Consider the following 25,879-nt stretch of genomic DNA (forward strand, 5'->3'; position numbering starts at 1 on the left):
CTAAAAAGTGAGGTAAAGAAAACCCCAGCTTCAGCCTCTAAGTTCTATAGTAAAAATGGTTTCTTTGTAGAACAGATCTCAAAACAAGTGAGGGAAAAGAATGAGAATTTAAGGATTTCAGTATAGATATATAATTTTAATATTTTATTTAAAATAAAATCAAGGGTAGGTTGGTTTGGGAGAAAATATCTAATTTGCAGAATAGAATTTTTTTTTTTTTAATCATGAAATTACAAGTCATTGGTGAAAACAGCCTTCTTCCTCACCCGGGCTCCTTACAGAGCCTGCTTAGGAAATAAGAGAGGTAAATAATCTCCCTTACTCCCTCCCCAACAGGGCTTGGCTCTCCCCAAAACCCAAGAGAGGAATAAATCCTCCATTGCCTCTTCCCATTTCTACCAAGAAAGAAGCCCCGTATCAAGTCCAAGCTCCTGAGATAATAAGGGTCCCCTGGTTCCCTACTGAGGTTAGGCACATCTGGGTCAGAGAAGCCACAAGGAAGACTTTTGCTTTTCAGACTCATGTAGACAGTTATCAGGGTTCCCAGATGCAACCCCCTTATAAACAAACACATCCATTGTCACAGAGGAAGAGGAGGAAAGATAGAGACCCTCAGCAGAACCAAGCCCACCACTTTATCATGGTCCTACCAAAGTCCCTCCCCCAAGGGCTCTTCAGCCGAGGAACCAGTAGCTCTCTTTAGACTGGGGCAGCAGGAAAAGCTGAGGGCCCTGGTTGGGGACAGGCTGGTCCTTGGAGAGGTATGAATGTGCAGGTACAGAGATAAGAAGAGCATCCTTATCTCCTCACCCTGACTAAGGCACCAAAAGGAAAGAAGGAAGGTAGGAATGGTGAAGATGGGAGGGGGAGAACAGACCCCTTGGATCCTCTGGCTTTGGGGCAAAATATATGAGTGGAAAGGAACAGAGACTACCATATGCGTCTCATGACTGTGCAAAGAGGAGCATCCAAGCGGATAGAGCCACACCAGTGTGTCCATTACCCATAATGTTCTCTTTACCTTGCTCCAGAGTGGGAGGAAAACAGGTTGCAGGAGTCAAGGGAGCAAAATCACAAAGGTATTTCCCTGAGCCTGAGAGGTAAGGGCTAAAGAAATAAAGCTTTATGTACGTGGCAATGTCTATCCCTTCCTATCCTGCTCAATCCCCCTTGGCCTATATGCTGGTCATCCTATTGTTATGAGGGAGGAGAAGGAGGATCAGCACTTAAGGGAAGGGCTCAGTTGGCCTAAAATACCCACTCCTCCAGAGGCAAGCCTGTCTACCAGCTTCATGCTGATGCCTTTTTTACCATCATCACTCACACCCCTCCCGGTCTTAGGGCTGAATAATCGAGTCCCCCTCCAGGAATGAGGAATCTGAGGCTTGGCAGGGCAGAGCAGGCCTGGCCAGGGCAGGCCTCAAGTGCAGTTTCTAGTCCTCTGTGGACCTAAGCTAACAGGAGCTGGTCTGCAGGTTGCTCTCCGTAAGCAGCGATGCAATGGAAGAAGGGTCGTAGACACTGTCAAACTCCTCATCCGAGCTCAGCCCTTCTCGCTGGGCTGACTCAGCAGCTGAACGGGAGGCTTTGCGCCTGAGTCAGAGAGAGGAATACTTGTAAGGGAAGGAGACAGAAAGATTCAGACAATCATGCTTTTCACGCTAAGGAAACTCCCAGTTGTTCTAAGGCCTCAAGGTACTCACAAGATCCCCCACCAATCTGAGATCTGGGGAGATGGGGTATAGATTGGGGGCTGAACTACTAAAGAATAATCATGAAGGCTTCCAGCCAGGAAGGAGGGACTGCAGAGTCCCATCTCAGAGATCCTCTTCCCTACTCAGTGCAGGAGAGCTCATTCCCTTCTTGCATAACCATCCTGATTGAGCAGGGGGGCAGAAAAGCAGCCCATACCAGGAGTCCTTCTCTAGGGTTTTGATCCGGGCCTGGAGCTGTTCATTGACCTCATGTTGCTCTTCCAGCTCACGCTGGGCCTTCTTCCTCAGGCCATCCAGTCGCTCAATCTCCTCTTCTGCTTCATCCACCTGCCGCTTCAAAGCCTTCACCCTCAGGCTTAGCTGGGCAGGATACCAAAACCCCACATTAGAAAAGCATCTGCTGCTACCATGGACTGGGACCCTCCCCCATAGCTATTTTGACAAGGGATCGTTGCCCCAGAAATATGTCATGACCACGGGCAAGTTCCCTAACTTCACAGGCTGGTTTTGGGGGTTAAATGAGCTCATACACATATAACACTTAGAAAGAGAACCTACCACATCATGACACTCAATGCACTATGCCTGCTCTAATCCAGTGCCTCCCATCTAGTCTCCGACCTTATACAAGGACAGTAGAAGCTGGAAAGACCTATGAGATGGGGTCTCCCTTGGCCTTTAAGCAAAAGCACAGTATATGCTTACCATATGGTTGCTTGGCCTGGCTATCATTCTTACCTGGTCCTTCTGGTCATTGACATGCTGCCGCTCATCATCAATTTGGATGGACAGCTCTTTAACCCTCCGCTCCAGTTTTCGGTTGGTGGACTGAAGGACCGTCTTCTCCCTAAGAAGGTGTGATAGGGGGGATGTCTATGGCTATCTCCATTTCTAAAGGAAACCCTACTTGGCCCCCTCCAGCTTCCATGAACTCCTCTCAGTCCTGTCACAATAGGGAGGATCCAGGGCAGATCCAAAGAACCAGAGAGATAAGAGGTCATTCACATTCCAGAAGTTCTGCAACCCCTTCTGCTCTTTCCCAAAAGAAAAGATTCCCCCTAATAATCAGGCTAGGCTGGCCATATCTGACATGCAAGATGGAGGAAACCTCAGAGAAGAAAAGGCCAGAGGGAGAGAGGGAGGATGGGCTCATATCACCTCTCTTCAGCCTGCAGCCGCTCCTGCAACTCCTGATTCTGGGATTCAAGCTGAGAGAGGCTGGCACTGGGCTTCTGGAAGCCTTCTGAGCTGGCCAATCGGCTCTTCAAGTCCTTGTTCTGAGAGGGACAGAAAGTCTTCATGGTCACGCTCCACTTCTAGAGATCCCTCCTATGGTCATTCCACCTGCCTCTGAGGGTCTATCCCCAAGACTCCTCACTCCTCTGCTCACCTGTCTCTCTAGGGAGATTTTGTCACACTCCAGGTCCTGTCGAGCAGACCTCTCCTGCATGAGCTCTGACCTCAGCTGGTCTACCTAGTAGGGACAGATGAGAGGGGTCAGATTTGGGGAGGGCTAATAATGAACCAGCCAGGTAAACCACATGAGACAGAGAGTAAACAGTAGGATGCCTTCTGAATCCCAGCAATTCTTAGGCAACTAAGAAATCACAGCTTAGTCAAATGGGAAGAGCCACAGAATCGAAACAGGGCCTCCTCCATCTCACCAGGAACTAGCATCCCTTCCGAAGGGAAGCAGCCTGGGCTCAGGTCAGAGTATCCCAAGCTACCAGGATTTCTTGTTCCACTCAAAACCCTGGCTTCTTTCCACCTGGCCCGAAGCAGAGAGACCCTGAAGTAGCACAAGCCATGCACAGATTCAGCAGCCAGAATTCTCCAGATTACAAAGCATGGGAGGTTGGAGGCATTTTTGAAAGGTATTGCAGTCAGGGGTGGGCACGGGGGAAGGGTAAGAAAGGACTCACCTGGTCCCGGCCACGAGTCACACGCTCTGTCAGCAGCTCCACGGTACTCCTCTCCTCATCTAACTCTGCTTCCAGCCGTGAGACTTTTTCCTGTGGCATGGGAACAACAGGTTAATTCTGCCCCACACACTGGACACCAGAATGCTAACCCCCAACCAGGACCCTCCTCCTAGCCTCCACAGACCTTTCTGTCTCACATGTCCCCATAACCAGCTGGTGTGTGCCCCTGCCTGGAGCCACCATGGAAGCTAGCACCCTCTGCTGACCAGGCATGGCACTGAGGAAAGGGTGGTGATGCCTCCTCCGGTCTCTGCCCCAGAATCTATTCCTCAGTGGGGCAGCCCTATTTCCCTAATGGGAAAACAGTTAGAAGCCAAAGTGCCTAAGCCAAAGCTGAGCTGGAGAGAGTCAGAACCCGAAGCGTCAGGATTCAGATGAAGGAAGTGCACTCAAGCCAGGCAGTCCCATGGAGAGAGACCAAGGGTATGGTTTCTTGGAGACACACTGTCTGGGTCTGAAAATCAGACCTACCACTTCCTAGCAGAAGAGCCATGGTCAAGGTGTTTAACCTCTCTGTGTGTCAGTTTTCCTAGTCTATAAAATGGAGAAAAGACTACCTATTCCACAGAGTTATTCTCAGGATTAAATGAGTCTCCAGTGCCTGGCAGATGGCATAACATGTAAGTGTTTGATGCTGCTATAGTCACTGTTATTATTATATTATTACTGCCAAATATAGCAAACTGAAGACCATTATTCACTCCAAAGGGGAGAGGCCACTGCTCAGCTCCAGCCAACTGCTGCCATGCAGACAGCTCAGGATTAGAAGCTCAGTGTTACTATATTTTCCAAATGTACAAAAGGAACCAGAAATCAGAATATATAAATGACACGTATAAATTTCTAAACGTTGGCAATTGATTCAGAGTCATTGAAAGTACTGCGCTCAAACAAAATCCATCAGCTGTGGGCTACCTGCTTTGGGTACCTAGCATAGAAAGGGGGCTTGGAGTGTCCAGCTCCCTTCCCCCACAGAAGTCCCACCTGCGCCCCTCCCCCACCACTCCCTGTGCTGTCACCTCAAGACCCTTCAGCTGCCGGGTCCTGTCATCCTGGGAGCGCTTCTTGTTCTCTGCCTCTTGCTCCAGGCCCTGCAGTCGCTGGGCCAGCAGCTCTTTATCCAACCTTGCTGTGTCCCGGTCAGCCTGGGATGCCTGCAGGGCCTGCCGGAGCCTCTGGGTCTGAGTGGAAGGGAGAATGCAACTGATGAGAGCTGGGGGTGGGGGTGGGGGGTACAGTCTGTCCGGTGGGGAGCAATGTTTCCTCACTGATGATCTTTAAATCGCCAGAGCACGGTAATAATAAAAGGCTGGCTGAGGTTTAGTCCATTGTCTTCTCTTTGAAGATCTAGCTAGCTTTATTCAACAATTCAGGAATCAGGCAGCATCCTATCTAGCAGGCAGGAGCTCTTAGTCCATTTTCTTTATTGCTTTAGAATGCCCTACACAAACTAGAATCATAGAATCACTTAAGGAGATTTTAGACAACAGATCCCAGGTCCTAGCCCTAGGAGATATGATTTAAGTGATATGGGCTACAGGCTGGGTACTGGGACTTTTTTTTTTTAACAAAAAGGGATGAACATTAAAAAAAAGGGTGGGTTTATGTAATCACAAAACAAAATTATAACAAGTTGTTACTGTAAAAGATTGTGAGCGACACGTGGGTGGCTCAGTGGTTGAGCATCTGCCTTTAGCTCAGAGTATGGTCCCAGGATCCTGGGACAGAGTCCTGTATCAGGATCCACGCAGGGAGCCTGCTTCTCCCTCTGCCTGTGTCTCTGCCTCTCTCTCTATGTCTCTCATGATTAAATAAATAAAACCTTTATTAAAAAATTCTTTTAATAAATAAAGATTGTGAAGCATTAAAACTAGCCATCATATTTAAAGCACCTACTCTGTGTCAGACATGCCTCGGTTCTGTTACCATATTTCCACTAACATTGCAGTGTTGAGATTTTCAAATTATTTTAAAGATTTTATTTATTTATTTATTTATTAAAGATTTTATTTATTTATTCATGAGAGACATGGAAAGAGAGGCAGAGACATAGGCAGAGGGAAAGGCAGACTCCATGCAGGGAGCCCGATGTAGGACTCGATCCCAGGACTCCAGGATCACGCCCTGAGCTGAAGGCAGATGCTCAACCACTGAGCCACCCAGGCGTCCCAAGATTTTATTTATTTATTTGAGAGGGTGAGAGACAGAGACAGACAGAGAGAGAGAGAGCATGAGCAGGGGGGCAGGGCAGAGGGAGAAGCAGATACCCTACCGACGAGGAAGCCAGATTTAGAAGAGGGAGCCAGATGTGGGACTTGATACCAGGACTCCAGGATCATGACCTGAGTCTAAGGCAGCCACTTAAATGACTAAGCCACCCAGGAGTCCCTAGGATTTTTTTTTTTAATATTTTATTTATACTCTCTCTCAAATAAATAAAATCTTAAAAAAAAAAAAAAAAAAAGAGGCAGTGACCATCAAACCAAGGACGTTGGAAGGGTTCCTACCCCCTGCCACTTCTGCTCCTACCTCATCCTGAAGCCGGCTCAGGCCCCCTGAGTTCTTCTCAGCCTCAGTGGCCCATTCCTTGGCCTGACGCTGGGCATCCGCCACCTCCCGCCGGGCCTTCTCCTTGTAATCCTCCAGCTGGGCCTGGAGCTGCTGCAGAGCCTGCTTAGAATCGTTCCCAATCTGCTCCAGCTGGGATGAAAAGAGCCTTTTTAGCACTATACTCTCGTCCTTCCTCTAAACCCAGACCCCCCTCCCGTCCCTCCTCTAAGCCCAGACTCCCCAGATTCTTCTTACTGCTGAAGCCACCCTCCCCAGCTCTCCCCTAGGCCTAGGTCCCTAGTATGGCAAGTAATAATACACATATGGCCTGGGTTCAAATCCTGACTCTACCACTTATTAGCTATGTGGCCACAGGCAAGTTACTTATCCTCTCTGGGTCTTAGTTCCCCATCTGTAAAATGGGAAGATAATGGTACCTACATCACAAGATTGTTTGTGAGAATTATATTAATTATGTAAACTACTTATAACTGTGTCTGATACAAAGTAAACCTTAAATGACCAAATTTCAACAAACCCAAGATGCCAATGATTGGAAGATGTACCATAAAAAAAAAAAAAAAAAAAAAAAAAAAAAAAAACAAAAGAAACAAACCTGTCAACTGAACTGTAACACACTGTCAGTCATAAGGCACAAGTCAACTCTGGAGATGATGGCAATGTGCATTTTAGAACTGACAAAATATGTATGTTTGCTCTAGCTTTAAAAAGAGATTAGGAGGAGAACTTACCTGAAAAAAATGCAATTTATTTCCTTTTTTTCCTTTCTCTTTGCCCTCCCTCAAATATAAAATTTCACCCACAAAAATCCTGTGTTTAAGTCTTAAAGACATCTAGGAAGAGATCCTAGACACTTCCTTTCCCTACCCCAAACAGAAAATTCTAGTAATAAAGATTCCTGTGTTCAGGTCTTACAGACACGTAAGGAAGAATACCAGGAAACACTCCCCAAGGATCAAGACCACCATGGATGGGATATCGGGGTGGACAAGAACACTGAGGAGTAGTAGGAAGGACACCCCTCTCTAAAGATTCTGCCTCCCCAGCAATTAACTTGAGGAAAGCAAACACCACACATTCTGACCCCAACCCTATCCCCCTCCCCCAACGTAAGCTTCATTAAGAGCTAGGCCTCCTCCTAAGAGCCAGGCCACCCCATGCCCCACCTCCTTGTTGAGCTGGCACACAGTCTTGTCCAGCAAGCGCTTCTGTTCCTCCAACTCAGCCTTGCTCCGCCGGAGTGCCTCCCGCTGCTTCCCCTCCTCCTCTAGGGCCCGGTTTAGTGCTAGCTGCTCCTGCCCTAGGCGGGCCAACCCCCGCTGGGCCTCCTCCAGCCGGGCCTCCAGTGCCCGCTTGGCAGCTGCCAGGCTCCCCTCCTCTTCCTGAGCGGCATTCAGGGCCTCTTCGAGCCGCTGTTTCTCTGCCTGGGAGAGGGGAGACAGAAGTCATTTGGAGGGGAGTAGATGGAAGGGAAGAAGAGCGAGCTATGAAAAAGGTAGGCAGTGAAAACAGGCTCCAAAGGACTAGCAAAGAAATCAAGAGAAAGAACAGGCATAGGGTGGGGGATAAGAGACAAAAATACCAGCACAAGGGGCAAGACGTTTGCAACAAAGCACACTCTAGGAAATAAGCCCAAGTTTAACATTGCATTGGGAAGGCAAATAGAAGCACACCGGGGACAAAACAAAACTGATAGCTGAGGATTTAGCTGGAGAGTATTGAGCCAGGGGTGAGAAGGAGGGCCAGGGGGAAGCCAATGATGTGCACAGGGCACTGACCTCTAGCCGCTGCACCTTGTCCCGAAGCCTTGCCTCTGCCACTTCCCCGCCCTCTGCCAGGCCTCGGGCCTCCTTCAGCTGCTGTTCCAGACCCAGGATACGCCGTCGGAACTCGTCATTCTCCTCCTGGGTCTCCCGAAGCGTCACTTCCACTGCTGCCCGTCGCTGCCCCAGCACCGCCACCTCTGCCTCTGCTGCCACCTGAGCCTGCGGCCAGTTCAGGGAGTGGCAGCTCAGACCCTGGGGCTCCAGGTCACCTACCGTATCAGGGAAGCCACCCCGAAGAGAGCCCACAACAGTGGTAGTGCCCCTGAGGATCCCACCCCTGCAGAGGAAGTGGGTATCAGCAGGTTCAGCCCTGCCATCCCCTCTCTGCCAAACCCTGGCTACTTTAACCACACACCTAGGACAAGGGTCTGGTCTGTACATACCCATGATAGGTCATTTTCCATGCCCTCTGGCTCCTCGGCCCTCCAGACCCCTCAGACTCCACCTCCTAAGCCCCGGGCCCACTCCCCTTGCCTTGGAAGCCTCTTCACAGTCCTGTCTCAGTTGCTGGAGGGTTTTTTGTAGCTGGAGGTTCTGCTGTTCCAATCCCTGGCCTCGATCAGCTTCAACCTTTAGCTGCTTCTCCAATTCCCGCTCCCGGTGACGCCCAGCCACCTCCTGGTTCTGCTGTTCTTCCTTCAGTTCCTTAAGTTCCTTCTGTGTCTGGCGCAGCTCCTAGAAGGAAAAGGGGACAGTGGCAAGGCACCGGGAGGCAGCCAGGGCCATCAGACTGCGCAGCAACTGGAACTCTCCTACGCTGCTGGGGAAACAAAAGATGGTGTGGCTAATTGGGCAAATGGTCTGACAGTTTCTCAAAAAGTTAATCATAGAGTGACCATATGAATTCCATCCCCAGACACATATTCAAGAGTACTGAAAACATGTTCTCAAAAAACATGTTCACTCGAATGTCCACAGCAGCATTATTCATGAGAGCTAAAATACAGTAGTGACCCAAATGTCCATCGATTGGTAAACAGAGAAACAAAATATGATACATCCATATAGAATATTACTCGGCCCTAAAAGATAATGAAGTCCTGATACTTGCTACAACATTGGGAAGCCTTAAAAAAGATTATGCTAGGTGAAAGAAACCAGACATACAAGGCCATATGTTATAGGAGTCCAATTATAGGAAATGCGCAGAACAGGTAAATGCATAGAGTCAGAAAGTAGATTAGTGGTTGCAAACAGCTGGGAAAAGTGACTGCTAATGCAGATGGGGTTCTTTTTTGGGGTGATGAAAATGTTCTGTAATTAAATAGTGATGATGGTTGTATAACTTTGTGTATATACTAAACACCACTAAATTGTACACTTTAAAAGGGTGACTTTGGGGCACCTAGGTGGCTCAGTGGGTTAAGCATCTGCTTTTGGTTCAGGTCATGATCCCAGGGTCCTAGGATGGAGCCCTGCATTGGGCTTCCTGCTCAGTGGGGAGTCTGCACCCCCATTCATACTCTCGCTGGCTCTCAAATAAAGTAAAAAAATCTTTTTTTTTTAAGATTTTATTTATTTATTCACAAGAGACACAGAGAGAGAGGCATAGACACCAAAGGGAGAAGCAGGCTCTCCATTGGGAGCCCTATATGGGACTCAATCCCAGGACCCCAGGATCATGCCCTGAGCCAAAGGCAGATGCCCAACCACTGAACTGCCCAGGTGCCCCAGTAAAAAAATCTTTAAAATAAAAATAAAATAAAAGGGTAAATTCTATGGCATGTGAAATAAATGTCCATAAAAAAGAAATCACACGCAGTGAGAGTAGATGAGGGTTTGGATAAAATAGGATTGGTTATTTCAAAAACAAAATATGTTGAAAATCAAAACATATTACACAATATATAGTGGTGCTTCTCTTATTTCTTTTTTTAAAAAGTTAAAATAGGGATCCCTGGGTGGCGCAGCGGTTTGGCGCCTGCCTTTGGCCCAGGGCGCGATCCTGGAGACCCGGGATCGAATCCCACATCAGGCTCCCGGCGCATGGAGCCTGCTTCTCCCTCTGCCTGTGTCTCTGCCTCTCTCTCTTTCTCTCTGTATGACTATCATAAATAAATAAAATTAAAAAAAAAATAAATAAATAAAAAATAAAAATAAAAAGTTAAAATATTGGGGCGCCTGGCTGGCTTAGTCAGTAGAGCGTGTGACTCTTAATCTTGGGGTTGTGAGTTTGAGCCCCGCATTGGGTGTAAAAATAAAAATCTTTTTTTTTTTTTAATTTTTATTTATTTATGATAGTCACAGAGAGATAGAGAGAGAGGCAGAGACACAGGCAGAGGGAGAAGCAGGCTCCATGCACCGGGAGCCCGACGTGGGATTCGATCCCGGGTCTCCAGGATGGCGCCCTGGGCCAAAGGCAGGCGCCAAACCGCTGCGCCACCCAGGGATCCCAAATAAAAATCTTTTTAAAAATTAAAATATGACCTCTGGTTCTAGTTCTTTAGCTATTAGCTACTTCTGAAATTCAGAAAATACCATAATTAGGCTGAAAGTTTATATTTTTTGAGTTTTCAACATATGACACTAACAAAACTATAGAGGAAAAAACAGCACCTCATGGGGTCTACATTGGATGGGGAATATTTTTCTCATGTGTATGTTGTTTGAGTGAGTACTTGATTAAATACACTGCATATGTGAGATAAATGAAGCACTAGTATTACTTTTTAGCTTTTAAGCTTCATCTCACATAATAAATCACTGAGATTGTCCAGAGGAATGTCCAAGTTTGTTATGTCAACTAATAGAGCAAACAGACTTCAGACTATCCTTGGTATCTGTTAACTTCATATTAACGTAGTAAAAATTTAAGAGCACGTTTCATTTCACAATCACTTAAAGTATATTTGGTTAACACTTATTACATTTTTCTCCACCAAGTATTTGGCATAAGCTTGGACTTTTATTTATCTGGAAAATCATCACTTAGAGCTATACTTCTTTACTCATTTAATAAATATGATTACCTTGATTACAAGTAGGCAGTGTTATGGTAAAGGCATGATTAACACACACTGATTAATTAATACTCGTTAAATGGGCACCAACTACATATCCAGCATAATGAATCAAAGAACTGTAAACCTAGAAGGATCCTCGGGAGGCCATAAATGCCAGTTCCCTATACTAACAAAAATATTTTCTAAGTTTCTAAATCATCAAAAATAATGAATTGCTTTCTTGTCCTTCATAAACTAATACCAGGAACATGAAGAAATTATTTGTATTCACTTCAATTTGATGACCTTGTCATTTATAAAACATCCATGTATGATATAATATTGAATTCCCTACCTCTAGATTCTATAAGCTGCCCTTGAATTAGATTTGGCTTCCCAAGTAGGTCAGCTGGCTGAGCCAATGCAAATATTCCAGTCTGTGTGATGACGCTTGCACAAGTTAATAAAATGGCATTCTAACTGTAAATGTTTGTTTCATAGACGTAGTTAATGAGCCCATCCCCCTGCCCGCTCCCCTTAAGCCCCCCAATCCCACTTCTAGCCTCTTCCAACAGATCAGCTCTCCCTGTGCAGACCAAATTCCAAGCTTGCAAAAATGACCCTGGAATTTCACAAATCCATCTAAATGCTGCTCCCCATGAGGTTTCTTGGGAGGCAGCCAGCAGCCTCTGGCTAGAACCCAACCAGAAGTCCTTTCCATTAGAAACATGTATACTCGATGAGAGCCCAACTGCATCAGAATGTGTTGGGGAGAGAGATGGCTGAGCAGGCAAGGTGGGTCCTGAAAACCAAACACAGGAGGCAGCCACACAGTGTGGAGGCCCTCATGGGTAGGCGAGGTCAGTGCCCATCACCCCAACCTGCCCTTCCATGCCCCAACTCCAAGTACTTTCTTTTTTTTTTTTAAAGGTTCTTTTTTTCTTTTTAAGATTTTATTTTATTTATTCATGATAGACACAGAGAGTGAGAGGGTGGCAGAGACACAGGCAGAGGGAGAAGCAGGCCCCATGCACAGAGCCCAACGTGGGACTTGATCCAGGGTCCCCAGGATCACACCCTGGGCTGCAGGCAGCACTAAACCACTGTGCCACCAGGGCTGCCCTCTTTTTTTTTTTTTCTTTTTTTTTTTTTAAGTAATCTCCACACCCAACATGAGGCTCAAACTACAACCCTGAGATCAAGAGTCTCATGCTTACTGACTGAGTCAGCCAGGTGTCCCTCCAAGTACCTTCTTAAGCTCCTCCATTTGGCGAGTATCTGCAGCACCGGCGCGGGCCTGCCCTAATTCCCTTTGTAAGACCTCTATCTTCTCCCCAAGCTCCTCTTCTATCTCCTCCTTCTCCATCCGCAGCTGCAGGAGTCTGAATCCAGCCAGGTGAATGCAAAGGGAAAGGGAACAAGGTCAGGCCATCTTCCTGGCAGAGGTTAGCAGGACAATGCAAACCACCTTCCCAAAAGCCAATGGACGGCACCCACCCTCAGCACCCACTCTCGGCAGAGTAAAGGGCACAGCATGGGTAGAAAAGAAGCAGGATATAGGAATCCCAGATAAGCATTCCTGGGAGAGAGGCAAAGTCCTTACTCCTGCTTAGTGGCTCTAAGTTCATCCTTGTTCTTCTGAAACATGCTCTGCCAATGCCCTGTCTCCTCTGAGGTCTCCTCCAGCTCCCTCTGCAGCTCCCGCACCAGGGTTGACATTTTCTGCCTCTCCACCTCTAATGCAGCATGGTCCTAGGGAAGGAGGCAGTTGGGGGCCAGGAGGCTCCGAGGGAAGAACGCACTTCAGACCAAAGTAGAAGTGTGGAAGGGGAGGATCAGGCCCAGAAGGCATCACACCGGCTACACACCATAATAGCCCAGTGATGCTGGGTGCAATGCTAGCAGAAAGTTCTCCCCAGGTTACAGCTCCACCCCCACCCCCACTCCCACCCCCGCCCCTGCTGTCATTTACAGGAAGCCTCCCCAGGGATCCCTGAGTGGCGCAGCGGTTTGGCGCCTGCCTTTGGCCCAGGGCGCGATTCTGGAGACCCGGGATCGAATCCCACATCAGGCTCCCGGTGCATGGGGCCTGCTTCTCCCTCCGCCTGTGTCTCTGCCTCTCTCTCTCTCTCTGTGACTATCATAAATAAATAAATAAATAAATAAATAAAAAGGAAGCCTCCCCTATTTATTTATCATGGTGCTCCTTGCCTGCATTCCCTCTCTCTGCCCTTGTATAAGGAGACCTTGTAGGTCTTCTGCCCAAGGTTCTCAATACATCTCATGTGTGTCTTTTAGAGGGAGTTCCAGTTACGACCAGGAAAGTCACAAAATACCAAGAGACCTCAAGCCTCTTCTTAGGGGATGCCCTCTTCTGACAGCCCCTGCTCTGGTCACATGCCTGGGTTGCATCCTGTATACTCCGGCGAAGTTGCTCTGCATCTCGCTGGCACTGCTGCCGGACATGTTCCACCTCCTGGTCACGGGAGGCCACCTCCTCCTTCAGGGCCCCCTTCAGGGCTGTCAGCTCCCGCTCCCGCAGTCTCAGGTGCTCCTCCATCCTCTGCTTCCCCTCTAAGACCTCTTCCAGAAGCTCTCGGGCCTCTAACAGGTCCTGGGGAAATGAAGGTGAAAGAACAGAGGAACTTTATTCAGATCTGCCTGTCTGTTCATTCACTTAGTCCATCAAAAATATGTATTGAGCACTTCATACCTGTTAGACTCAGCACAAGGTGCTCTCTGCCCTCTAAGATGCCCCCTGTTCTGGGTTCTAACCCCACCCCACTATCAAATATGTCTGAAAGCACATTAAGGGGTACCCATAATCAGTTGCATACTGTACATACCCTGGGGACACTGGAGATGAGCAGACTTGAGGGTGCTCTACTGAAAGAAAACAGAGGCCACAGGAGCCATCCTACTGCCTACCTTCATGAGCGCCTCCTTAGCAGGCTCAGGCTCCTGGGCCTGTTTCAGCTTGTCCTGCAGCTCCTTCACCTGGGCCTCCAGCCCACATCGTACCCTTTCACTCTGGTCCACAAGGAGCTTCATGTTCTGAAGCCTAATAGTTATTAATAGATAATATCATCACGTGCCACATGTCAAGCAGTTTTCTAAACACTTTACACACATTCATCCATTTCAACCTCCTTCAATTCTCTGTTCAAATCTTAAGGAGGCCTCCCCTGACCACTTTAATACTGGAACCTGCTCCTCCACTCTTGGCCCTCTGATCTGCTTTGACCTACTCTACTTATCACCTTCTCACATGCTACAAATTTTCTTACCTGATGTGTTCATTATTTACTACTGTCTGGCTCCCCCCACCCCTGGGTAGAAACTATGCTTCTAGAGAACAGTGCTCTTCATCTGAATGGTTCATTGGAATCTAGATCAGTGCCTGCCACACAGTATTGACTGCAAAAATACATGCTGAATGAACAATCCTGTGAGGTAAGAACTATGATTAACCTATTTTGCAGATTTAGAGCCTAAAGTAGAGAGGCAAATCCAGGTAACCCAACTTAGGCACTATCATCATCACCAATAGAGAAAGTGAAGAGAGAAAGGTCCTATCTTTAAACTATCTCTGTCTGCCCCTTCTAGCTTCTAGAGATACCTTTCCATGTCTCACCCAGGGGGTACTTCCAACCCTGGCCTTGGTCCCCAAGCAGCCCCATGCACACCATTAGCTGTACTCACTCTTTGGTGCTCTGCTGGGCCTCGCCCTTTCTCCTTTCCAGCAGCTCCTGCAGTTGGCTGCACTCTTCTGCCTTCTCCTGCAGCTGCCGCTCCAGCCCAAGCCGAGATGACTCTAGCTTCGGCCGCTTCTGGAAAAGGCAGGCAGAGTAAAACAGGTGGAGAGTAGGGAAAGCCTCTCGGACCAGGAGTGATGCAAATGTCTAACGTTTACTGATACGTTTACTAACGTTTACTACATGACAGGCACTGTACTATGGACCCGGTGTTTCTTATCTGCAATGTAATCCTCTTAACAAGCCTGGGGACTTGTGATGGTTTAAAGTATGTCCACTAATTCTTTGACATTCCTTTCAAAGGGTAAAGCCTCTCCCCTTGAGTATGGGCTGGACTTAAGGACTCTTCTAACAAACATAAGGAACTCCAGTGACTAGTCCTAAAAAGGCACTGCGGCTTCCTCCTTACCTTCTCTCTGGGATCATTCACCCTTGGGGAAGGTAGCTGCCATAACGTGCAGACACTCAAGCAGCCCCATGAGGAGGTCCACACAGCAAGGGAATGAGGCCTCCAGCTAACACCCACTATCTTCTAATGACTACAGTCCCAGCCAATACCTTGACTGGAAACTCGTAACAGCTAAGTTGCTTCCAGATTCTGAGCCCTCAAGACACTAGGAGATGACTGCTTCAAACTGCTCCAAACTGCTAGGTTTTGAGGTAATTCATTACACAACCACAGATAAATAACATAGTACAATTATCATCCCCACTTTACAGTTAAAGAAATAGTGGCTTAGAACATGTAATGGACATGCCCACGAAACGGACACAGCCAACAGTTACCAGGATTTGAACTCAGTTTCACTCCACAGCTGACTACTTAACTGGTACACTATACTGCTTTCTAGGAAATAAGAGGAGTTACAATTCGACATGTACTGAGTAACAACTACATGTAAGACAATACTGTGAGAGGTGGGAGCAGTACTTTTTTAAACTATTTTATTTATCTTATTTTATTTTTTTAGACAGACAGAGAGAGAGAGAGAGAGAGAGAGAGGTTGGGAGGAAGGGCAGAGGGAGAATCCCAAGCAGGTTTCATGCCCAGCACAGAGCCCGACACAGGACTCAATCCCACAACTCTGAGACCATGAACTGAGCTGAAATCAGAAGTCAGACACTCGGGGCGTCTGGGTGGCTCAGTGATTGAGTGTCTGCCTTTGGCTCAGGTCATGATTCCGAGGTCCTGGGATCAAGTCTCAGATCAGGCTTCCCACAGGGAGCCTGCTTCTCCCTCTGCCTGTATCTCTGTCTCTGTCTCTCTCTGTGTCGCTCATGAATAAATAAATAAATCTTTAAAAGAAAAAAAAAGTCAGGTGCTCAACCAACCAAGCCACTCAGGTGCCCCACGGTTATGTTTTTTAAAAGGAAGTTCATAGACTTTAGCATAAGGCTGATCTGAATTTTAAAATTCCTTCTCTGTGACTTACTACCTTAAGCAATCACTTAACCTCTCTGATCTTCAGTTTTCTCATCATGAAAGGGCCCACAACACCTACTTTACTAGAACACCATAATTACTACATATTCCCAGAGAGCACCTGCTACAGGAAGCATACTCAATAGGAGCATCTAGGGGCTCAGGTGGTTAAGCATCTGATTCCGGCTCAGGTCATGGTTATGATCTCGGGGTCCTGGGATTGGCTCCCCACTCAACGGGGAGTCTGCCTCTCCCTTTGCCTCTGCCCCTTCCCCCACTCATGCTCTCTCAAATAAATTAAGTACATATACTCAATTAATGATGGTACTGCCATCATCATGACACCAGTGAAAAGGACTGAGGTTGCTATGTGCTCGAGGCATCCGCAACCAGTGAGCACAAAGCCAGGACAAAAACTTCCAAAGGAAATGAATGGAAGAGGTCAGAGCCCCGATGAATGTGCTCTTCTCCCCATGCTCCAGAAAACCCAAGAAGTCCTTGGTGGGACCAGCACACACTCTTGTCCCTGTGTCACAGAACATACAAGTGTGCATCCCATTGCTTAGAAGTGCAGCCGAGGCCACAGTTTCTCCCGTGTCCTGTATGCCTCCTGCTCCTCCAATCTCCCCTCACCTTCACCTCCTCATCCAGTTTCTGCTGTAGCTCCTCCACTTTTTGGCTGAGCTCACTCTGCCCAGTCAGGGCCTTAGCAGATCCAGAAGTCATCTGCCAGAGACAGGGTGGGAAGGAATGGGTCAACATTCAGACCCCAGACCCTAGAGGCCCAACCCTGCCTCCTGCTCCCACCAGGAGATGGCCACTCACCACCAGAGGCTGCATCTGTTCCAGCACCAAATTGACCTTCCTCCTCACAGAGGTTTCGGTTTCTGAGCTTCTGGAGAATAAAAGGTTAGAAACAAAGGCTAAGGGAGGGAAGAGGTAGCAGAGATGAGGGAAGGAAGAGCTAAAGTCAGGGAAGATAGGGAATGAAGCTAGGAGGAAAAGAAGGGAGGCGTGTGACTGTGCTGTTGAGAGGGCCCCCACTCACCCCTCCCTCAGGATGCTATAGATAGTGGCCTTCACATGGTCCACACTGCCCGGTGGGGCCGTCTCCTGCTGGTCTCGGAGAAGGTCTGGAGTTGATTTGAACTGCAAAACATAAATCCAAGAAATAGGAAGATTAAGTCAGAAGCGTGTGTGGAGTTCAGATAGCGCAGAAACAGTAGGTAGGAGACAAGGCCTTCCAAGCATGCTGAACAAGCTTCAAGTGGGGGAAAAGAGGCAACACCGCTGAGGCCTGAGCAGCAGGCCCAGGAGAGGTCCTAGCAGGGTACACCTCTCACTATTTTTTTTTAAGATTTTATTTATTTATTCATGAGAGACAGAGAAAGAGAGAGAGGCAGAGACATAGGCAGAGGGAAAAGCAGGCTCCATGCAGGAAGCCTGGAGCTGAAGACAGACACTCAACCACTGAGTCACCCAGGCATCCCTACATCTCTCACTGTTGCTGCAAGCCACATTCTATTTGACAAGCAGATTTCAACTAGCTGTGAGCTCTGGGACAAGTTACTTATTACTAACGACAGTTAACATACTAGAATTTGTAAATAAACAGGCTTAACTTTGTCTCCAAGAAGTCATTCCCCACTCACTTAAACTCCTGAGTGGGAGACAAAGTAGGAGACTCCTGACAAGAGCACCAGAAGCTGTTCATCTTACCAGGGCTGTCTTACTTATGCTACAGACCTAGCAAATGCTAGTAACATGATTCAGAGCTGTAACAAGTAACTCTCATGCTGTGAAGGCAGATTTCATCGTTAGTTCCATTTCCATGGAAGTATCTTTTTTTAAAAAAAATATTTTATTTATTTATTCATGATAGACACAGAGAGAGAGAGAGAGGCAGAGACACAGGCAGAGGGAGAAGCAGGATCCATGCTGGGAGCCCGATGTGGGACTCAATCCCGGGTCTCCAGGATCATGCCCTGGGCCAAAGGCAGCCTCTATACCGCTGAGCCACCCAGGGATCCCTCCATGGAAGTATCTTGTACACATGAATACCACCTATGAAGTAGATGGATAAAGTGGAGGACAAAAGTTGAAACTTTCTGCCTCAAGTTATTTAAATTGGCAAGGGGTCCCAGGGCTATTGGGTCCCACAGAGGAATGAGGTCTGACCTGTAGCATGCCAGGGTCCCAGGCTCTCCCCCGTGGCTCCTCAAAACTCTGAAGAACCCAGTCCTGGGTCTGACGGGAACAGCTAAATCCACCAAGAGGGCCCTGATTCTGGGATGACTGTTTGGAGTTGCCCATGTGGCTGTCATGCTTTGTGCTAGGAGTCCAATGGGTAGGGAACTGATGTTCTCGTTCATCAAGGGTATCCCGTGGGAGCCGGTTGTCCAGGCTTTGGCTCCGCTTGCGTTGTTCAGGGGGCAGTGTCCGCATGCGCCGGCCAGTCCGGCCCCGGGCCTGCCCCCCCTGGCGACTATCAAACTTGTTGATGAGTGAGTCCACTGAAGACAGGGGAGCAGTGTCAATAGTGCTCCCTGGGGAAGCTACTTCAGGGGCCAGCTGCAGCAGACTAGTGCTCCTGGTGCTCGGACTCACAGGGGCAGGGCCTTTCAGTGAGGCCTGGGACTGGGATCGGAGTAGCCTTCCATTCCAATGGGCCCCAAGCTCCTCATCAGACATGCTGCCCTGTGAGCGGGCAGGAAATTCCTTGGCATGAGAGTAGGTGCTTTCAGGGAGTTCAGAGTCAGAGCCTGGAGGCCCTCTGTTGTTGGTCCCCTTGATCTGGACCCCAAAGGAGTCATTGCCTTGCTCCCCACTGTTGAGCACCACAAAGGGCTGCCCAGCAATGCCCTGCACACGCACAGCGACTCCATAGGTATTGGCTCTAGCATCCTTAGCAGGACGCCGTCCACCACGACGCAGGGTGTCCATCTTTGCATTACCCACTGGCTCTGTGATGAAGCGAATCTGGACTCCATGGTCTACAGGGCCCCGGGGCTCAGCCATGGTGGATGCCTGCTCCATGAATGGGAGGGATCCTAGAAATTTAAGAAAACAGTTAAAGCTGAGAGACTGGTAGTAGAAACCCAGAAACCTCCACCTGTTTGGCTTTTGTGTGGCTTATTGCCTTATCATTCCTTCTACATAGAACAGTGGTCTTCATATTTTATTTGAGCAGCAGAAATACCTCAAGGGCCTATGAAAACACAAGACAACTGGACCTTATCACCATAGTTTCTGATTCAGTAGGTCTGTATTTGCATTTCTAACAAGTTCCCAGGTGATACTGATGCTGCTGGTCCAGATTTTGAGACCCATTGACTTAGAAGAATCCATTTCTTCTTATACAGTCCTAGGGACCTGGCTTTGTCAAGAGTTTAATGATTTTGTTTGATTTTCACACATACACATAAACTACAGTGTGCCTCCTCCAAACCCAATCAAGGCAGAACCCAAACCCCACCTAACATATCTATCCCAATGAAGAAAAGCAGCCCTCTACTCCCAGAGCCCATTTAAAATACAGAAGACTCCCCCCACCAAAGGTATGCCATCCCATTTCTGGGAGGACAGCAGTGATGCCGCTTGGGGGAACTAAGGGCTAAGGACAGGCAGGGGAGAGTAACTACCTTTCTATTGTGCATCTTCTGTCCCTTTTAAATCTGGAACCATGTAGATGTATTGCTTATTCAAAAAAATTTTAAATAACATGGAAAAGAGTGTCAGCCTAAGAGGTCCTAGGACAGGCAGACTTGTCCCACCTGAAGGCCAGATCCAGGACCACCCACAGGCCAACTCCTCCAGCTGGTGTTAGCCTAAGATTAGGGTTGGCAAATGGAATATATTCCAGGTATGTTCTGGCTCCAAGAACTGGGAAGGGCAGGTTCTCCTTGAAGCAAATAAAAACTCCAGCTTCCCCAGCCCTGCAACTAATCTCCACCACAGCCTAGCACCAACCTGGAGGAGGAGCATCCAATGAGCCAGACAGACACACAAACATACCCAGTTCAATCTCCCAGTGGAGCTCTGGGCCAAGAAAATTTGGCAAGGCCCCCTTCAGAGGCTATAGACTTGCTAGGAAGGTGAGAGGGGATGGGAGTGGCCCTGCTCCAGGTGAGAATGGGGTTGGTGGGAAGAACATTCCTAGCATTCTCAGCCCTTCTACTCCAGAAAAAGGAACCCGGAGGGAGGAGCCCTTATTGGCAATGGTTCTTCTTTTTGGTTCGAGAGACTCCATTTGAGAGACTGATGAAAGTAATGCACCCACCCCCACTACTGCCCCCCAAGAAACAGTCCACAGACTGTTTTACCACAGACTCTCAAGAGGTTCACGAAAACCTCCAAGCCCACCCTGAACTAAAGGATCCCTGTCCTTCCACCATTCCAACATTGGGGAGGACTTTAACCAACCTTAGATACTCCAAACAAAAGGATAATTGGTTGGCAGGGTCCTTTGTTAGAATGGTAAGAGAATGGATCAACAAAGAAGCTCTGAGGCAAAGGGATCAGTTATCCAAACCACTCATCCAGTAAAAAAGGAACCTAGCCCTGCTCTTCATTAGATATATACAACCTTGCGCAATCACAACTTTTCTGAGCCTCAATTTCCTCATCTGTAAAATAAGTATAATGATAATACCTCAAAAGGTATTATCTGTGAGAATTAGACAATAATAATTACATGCATATTCAGCTGTAAAAATTTTATCATGTTCCGCACTTCAGATTCTTGCATTTAATTTACTTAGGTCCCACTTTAATAAAAAGAGGGAAAACAGGAGCCCCTGGGTGGCTCAATCAGCTAAGCATCAGACTCTTGGTTTCAGCTCAGGTCATGATCTCTCGGTCATAGGATCGAGCCCCATGTTGGGCTCGGCATTCAGCATGGTGTTTGCTTCAGATTCTCTCTCCCTCTCCCTCCTACTCACTCACTTTTTTTTCCTCTCTCTCTCTCTCAAATAAATAAAATCTCTTAAAAAGGAGGGGGCAAACAGGACAAGATATGAAACATGAAACATACCTAGCAGCATGACTATGTCTGTTACAAAGCTGACAACAAACATTATCCTGCATACATGCTGTTCCTTTCAACAGGACCTTCCTTATTTCAAGTCCTTCACAGAAGGATGTCACTTCCTTAGAGCCTTTCTCAAAGACCTTCTCCCACAAACTAGGTCAAAACCATGTTATATGCTCTACACTTGTCCTTCAATGAATTTGCCTCAGTTTATTATTTTTTTAAAAAGATTTCATTTTTAAGTAATCTCTACACCCAATGTGGGGAATTTACAATCCCAAGATCAAGAGTTGTGTACCTCTGCCACAGTTTATTTTTATATATTTATCAGAGTGATGACTGTTTCCTGTCTGTCTCTCCTACTAGATTATAAACTCCCAGAGGGCAAAGAACACAGCTCTCAGCTGACTCCTGTGGCCCCACGGCTGGTGACACAGCATGCATCAATAAATATTTGTTAAAGGTTGTATCCTGAACCAAGGCAGACTTGCACAGCAGTGGTGAGATTTACCCAGTGATCCCTCACAGCCATTTATCATTTGCTCTCATAACTAGACATCTCTTCTGCCCCATTCATAACTTTAGAACCATGTGCCTAGACTGCCAGCTCTCTGAAGTCACATGATTTATTCATAATACAGCTCTACTCTGTCAGTACATCTACTGATCTTCCAGATTCAGGTCAAGGAGCTCCCAGGCTAGGCCCAGCAGAGTGTATAGCCCCTCACTCACCCAAGGACACCAAGTTGTTCAGAGGTAGGGCTGAACGTGCTCCCCAAGTCCCAATGACTCCCTAATTTCCAAGGGAACGGTAGTCCCAGAACAGGTGGGAAGGTTGAAGGAGGGTTGAAGTGATCTTTGGGGTGAGTCGGGAAGCAGGGCTCTAAATGATTCAACATGGAAAACCCGAAACCTATCCGCCTTTAGTTACAGAGGACAGTGGGGCGTGGCCTGGGGTGCAGCTCCAAGGTCTTGCATAAGCCCCAGAGGCAGGTAAACAGCGCCCTAGTGCCAGGAAACTTGGAGTACTGAAGCTTCGCTCTCACAGCCTGCTCCTGCTCTTCCCTCCTCTGGCAGGCAACCAGGGCACTCCTCACCAACTATGCTCTAGGAAGAGCCCAGGCCACAAGTTAATTTAACTTCATCTGTCTGCCTCTTGCCATTCCTGCCTGTAGGGAGAGGAAGGATACTGCGCACCTGTATCAGGCAGCCACTTTTCCCTGGGTTAATTATTAGCCTGCCCTGCCCCAATTCCGTCACCTCTGGCCCAGCCGTTAGCATCTGGCTTACAACTGGGAGTGACAGTCCCTGGGCTTCTAGCAGAAAGTGGGGGTGGGGTGGCAGAAAGTTAGGGTGGGGTGGTTTGGGATGTGCAGAGGAAGAACTGATATTAGCAGGGCTAGATGCCACATAATCAGCAGATTTAGAAAATGGAAGAATGAGAAGTATAGAAATTAGACTCTTCAGAGGTAACAAGGGAAGTAAATGGTTAAAATAGAAAAGGACAGTTCAGTGACCTTGATCAGTTGGCTATTTTCTCAGAAAGAGTTACAAAGACAAGATGGTTCCCCATGGATTAAAAAAAAAACAAAAAACAAAAACACTCCAAGTGGACTCCTGGCCCAGTCCACTGAAAAAAGCAGAAACCTGAGAGCCAGGCTAGAGCAGCTTGGCCAGTGGAGGAAAAAAACACAATGACAAACTGGGCCCTGCAAACTGGCTGGACTGGTTTGAGAGGCAAGGGGAAGGGGAGGGCCAGGGAGACTCCAGTGGCAGCTCATAAAGCACACCAGAGAAATTCCACAGTACAGAAGAGGCAGGGGGCAAAACCATGGGCAAGGACTGTCCAGCCGAGATGCCAAGGCCAAGGCCCTGAGGGAGGAGGCAGAAGGTGGAGAGGAACAGGGAGGAACAGAAGGGAAAAGAACCTGGTGAGTGACAGGCCAGCAGGTGACAGGAAGACTCTGTGTCCCCTACCCCTCCCTCTCAAGTTTCCCCAGTTGCATCCCACACTTGCCTAGGCCAACTCCCTGGCCCTCAGTTCTCACCTCCTTGGCACGAAGAGAAGCAGCCCTACCTTCTCTTCACCTCCCACAGGGCTGATAGCATGCAAGTCAGCCCTGGGGAAAGAAGAAAGGGTTCTGGGAAGCTAGAATCCTCTTAGGGTCAGGCAAATCTCTGGATTAGCAGTCTTGTAGGGCCAGTCCCCCACTCCTAAATATCAAGGATGAAAGAAGAGGTGCAGAGGCACGCGTAGGCAGCCTGCGGACAACATAGCGGTTGCTAATTATTTCCCAATTACAACCACTTTCGTCAGGCAGGGCATCAAAGGGGCCAAGCTAAGACTGGCTCTGGTTCCTTATGTGCCTAAGGCAAGGAAATCTGCCTCAGAAGTCTTGTCTCAGCCCCAATGTGCAGCTCTCATCCAACCTGGAGACCTAGAGGTGCTAGCTCCCCTAGTCCTGTGGTCTCCAAGGGAGTCCTGTCTATTTCCCACACCACCGGTGCCTACTGCCAGTCTGACAGCCATCATGGTCAGGTGGTTGGGGATGCCTTGTGGGGTTTCAAGGAGTAATGGGGATCTCCTGGGAGGCTTCAAGGAAGTTGGTTACACTCCCAAACCTCACCCAATGGCCCCATTCTAGAACCACAGAAGGAGGCATGTGTGCTTGGGGAGAGGGGGTTTGACATTAGCCCCAGAAAGAGGCCTCATTAGAAAGTATTTTCACACATTTCTAGGCCTAGGGATCTCTACTTCCTCATATCCCTGTCTTGGAGAGCACTCTCTCAAGAGGAAGAAGGGAAAATTCTCCCAGGTATCAAAGCAAAGGCAGACAGAAACTGAAAGGTTTAAATAGTTTCAAAGCGATGGGGGTGCCTACTTGTTCTGCCCCTCAGCCTCTTCACCTATAGGTGAATCGTTAGAGCAAGATACCACAACTCGGGGACATCTCAGAGCCTGAAAGCAGGTGTCAGCGCCAGCTCAGAACGGGGGGGGGGGGGGGGGGGGGGGGGCACGGGACCTCAGGGCAGCAGCCCTGGACACCTTCCCCCTGATGTCTGAACCTCACGCAGCAGCAGCCCCCCTGGACACCTTCCCCCCCATGTCTCTGCCCTCAGGCAGCAGCCCCCCTCGCCCAACTGAAACTAACTCCTTCCCCCTAGCACTGCGGTCTCCGAGAGAAATTCTGTCCCTGGGACGGGCGTCTGACCTCCAGCGATAACCTGACCCCGAGACGCTTTCCTGTCCGAAGAGTAGCCTTGATCTCAAGTGCCCTCCACCGACACGGTCCCTAGATCAGTGCTCCCCCCCCACCGACACCCCCCCACCCCTCTCCAGTGCAGCACCTGTGCCCAGAGGAGGGCATCTCACACCGCCTCGCCCCTTGCCCCCCAGGCCCCCTCGCCTCTTGGGTGCCCTCGCCCCTCCGTGGTCACTCACCCCAGTCGGGCTCCGCGCTCGCGGGCTCCGGCCGGGGCCGGGGCTGGGGCTGGGGCTGGGGCTGGGACTGGGGCTGGGGCTGGGGCCCGAGCTCCCGCTGCCGCCGAGCTGCAGCCGCTGCACTGCACCGGCTGTGCCCGGGCCCTCCCCTGCGGCCCTCCGCGCTCCCTCCCCCACCTACCTGTTACTCCCCCCCGGAGCCCCGCCCCCGCGGGCCGTCCCCCGCCGCCCCGCCTTCCCCTTCCTCGGGTTGGTCCGCTTCCCGCGAGGGGCGGGGCGCTCGCCGTAGGGCCTCGCGGCGGGGGTCCCAGGCCGGGTCACGTGGGCCCGTGGGCAGGGGCCGCGGGAGGCCATCTTGGGGGCGCGGTGATGCGCGGTGGCGCGCGGTGGCGGGCGGTGGCGGGCGGTGTGTGGATGGGAAGCCCCAGTCTGGGCATCCTCTCGGCCACGCTGGGGAACGGCCCTCCTCCTCCGTTCAGGCAGCTTTCCGCCCTCACCTAGCCCGCGTGACCCAGGTCGTCTGCTGTCCTCTGCAGGGGAGCCCCCCGGTCCTCGGACGCCGGAGCCCCGCACTCCAGCTGGTCGCTTCTCCCCAGCTCTCCCCAGCCTCAGCGCAGCCCCAATCCTCTGGCCTCCGTAGATCATTGTCCAGCCTGGTACCTTTTTTTTTTCTCTGTGGGTTTGTTTTTTTTTAATCATTTCCCAAATTACATATTAAATTCTTTAAGTCGTATTCATCGTTTGTCTCCCGTCCCACGTTAAGTTCCACCAGGGAAAGGATCTCTTGTTCCGTTCGCTGATTCCCCAAATGCCTGCTACTGGGACCAGCACACAGGAGGCGCTTAATTTGCTGAATGAATGGAAACTGGGTAAACATCAGTGTAAGTTTACATTGAAAGGGGATGTAAATTTATAAGGAATAAAAATGACCCTCGCTCTAACCAAAGGGGACTCAACCCCAGATTGTGAATCCATTGTAGAGTTGAGCCGTTCAGATGAGGAATTGATATCAGGCCCCAGAAGAGTAGTCAGGTCAGGGGTGCTGAGCAAACTACGCTGACTGTGATTAAACAGCATTAAAGTTGCCTTCCTAAGATTTTAACCGTTGAGATATGTAAAAAAGGGATTAGTTTACCTTGCTGGGCTCTTCATAGTATTCCTAACAAATATTAATGTGTACCTATTTAGGGTTGA

General features: G+C 48.9%; 1 protein-coding gene across 2 annotated transcripts; it reads right to left on the reverse strand.

Annotated features, from left to right (window-relative positions):
* Window positions 1-123: 123 nt before the first annotated feature.
* On the reverse strand, window positions 124-24,841 carry CGN (cingulin). Of its 2 annotated transcripts, none has more exons than XM_041756787.1 (21): window positions 24,686-24,841; window positions 18,393-19,264; window positions 17,263-17,363; window positions 17,040-17,109; window positions 16,848-16,940; window positions 14,739-14,866; window positions 13,965-14,097; window positions 13,438-13,650; window positions 12,640-12,788; window positions 12,286-12,418; window positions 8,569-8,769; window positions 8,047-8,253; window positions 7,435-7,692; window positions 6,227-6,397; window positions 4,717-4,878; window positions 3,638-3,727; window positions 3,106-3,189; window positions 2,874-2,992; window positions 2,454-2,562; window positions 1,912-2,075; window positions 124-1,593 (listed from the first exon to the last, which is right to left on the reverse strand). In XM_041756787.1, the coding sequence occupies exons 2-21, from the start codon at window positions 19,248-19,250 to the stop codon at window positions 1,455-1,457; spliced, it is 3,582 nt and encodes a 1,193-aa protein (XP_041612721.1). In that variant the 5' UTR covers window positions 19,251-19,264; window positions 24,686-24,841; the 3' UTR covers window positions 124-1,454. The 2 variants fall into 2 exon arrangements, with proteins under 2 accessions (XP_041612721.1, XP_041612722.1); XM_041756788.1 differs by lacking the exon at window positions 24,686-24,841 and adding an exon at window positions 24,592-24,611.
* Window positions 24,842-25,879: the final 1,038 nt, after the last annotated feature.

The sequence above is a fragment of the Vulpes lagopus genome, chromosome 5 (assembly GCF_018345385.1).
Source record: "Vulpes lagopus strain Blue_001 chromosome 5, ASM1834538v1, whole genome shotgun sequence".
Taxonomy (NCBI): Eukaryota; Metazoa; Chordata; class Mammalia; order Carnivora; family Canidae; genus Vulpes; species Vulpes lagopus.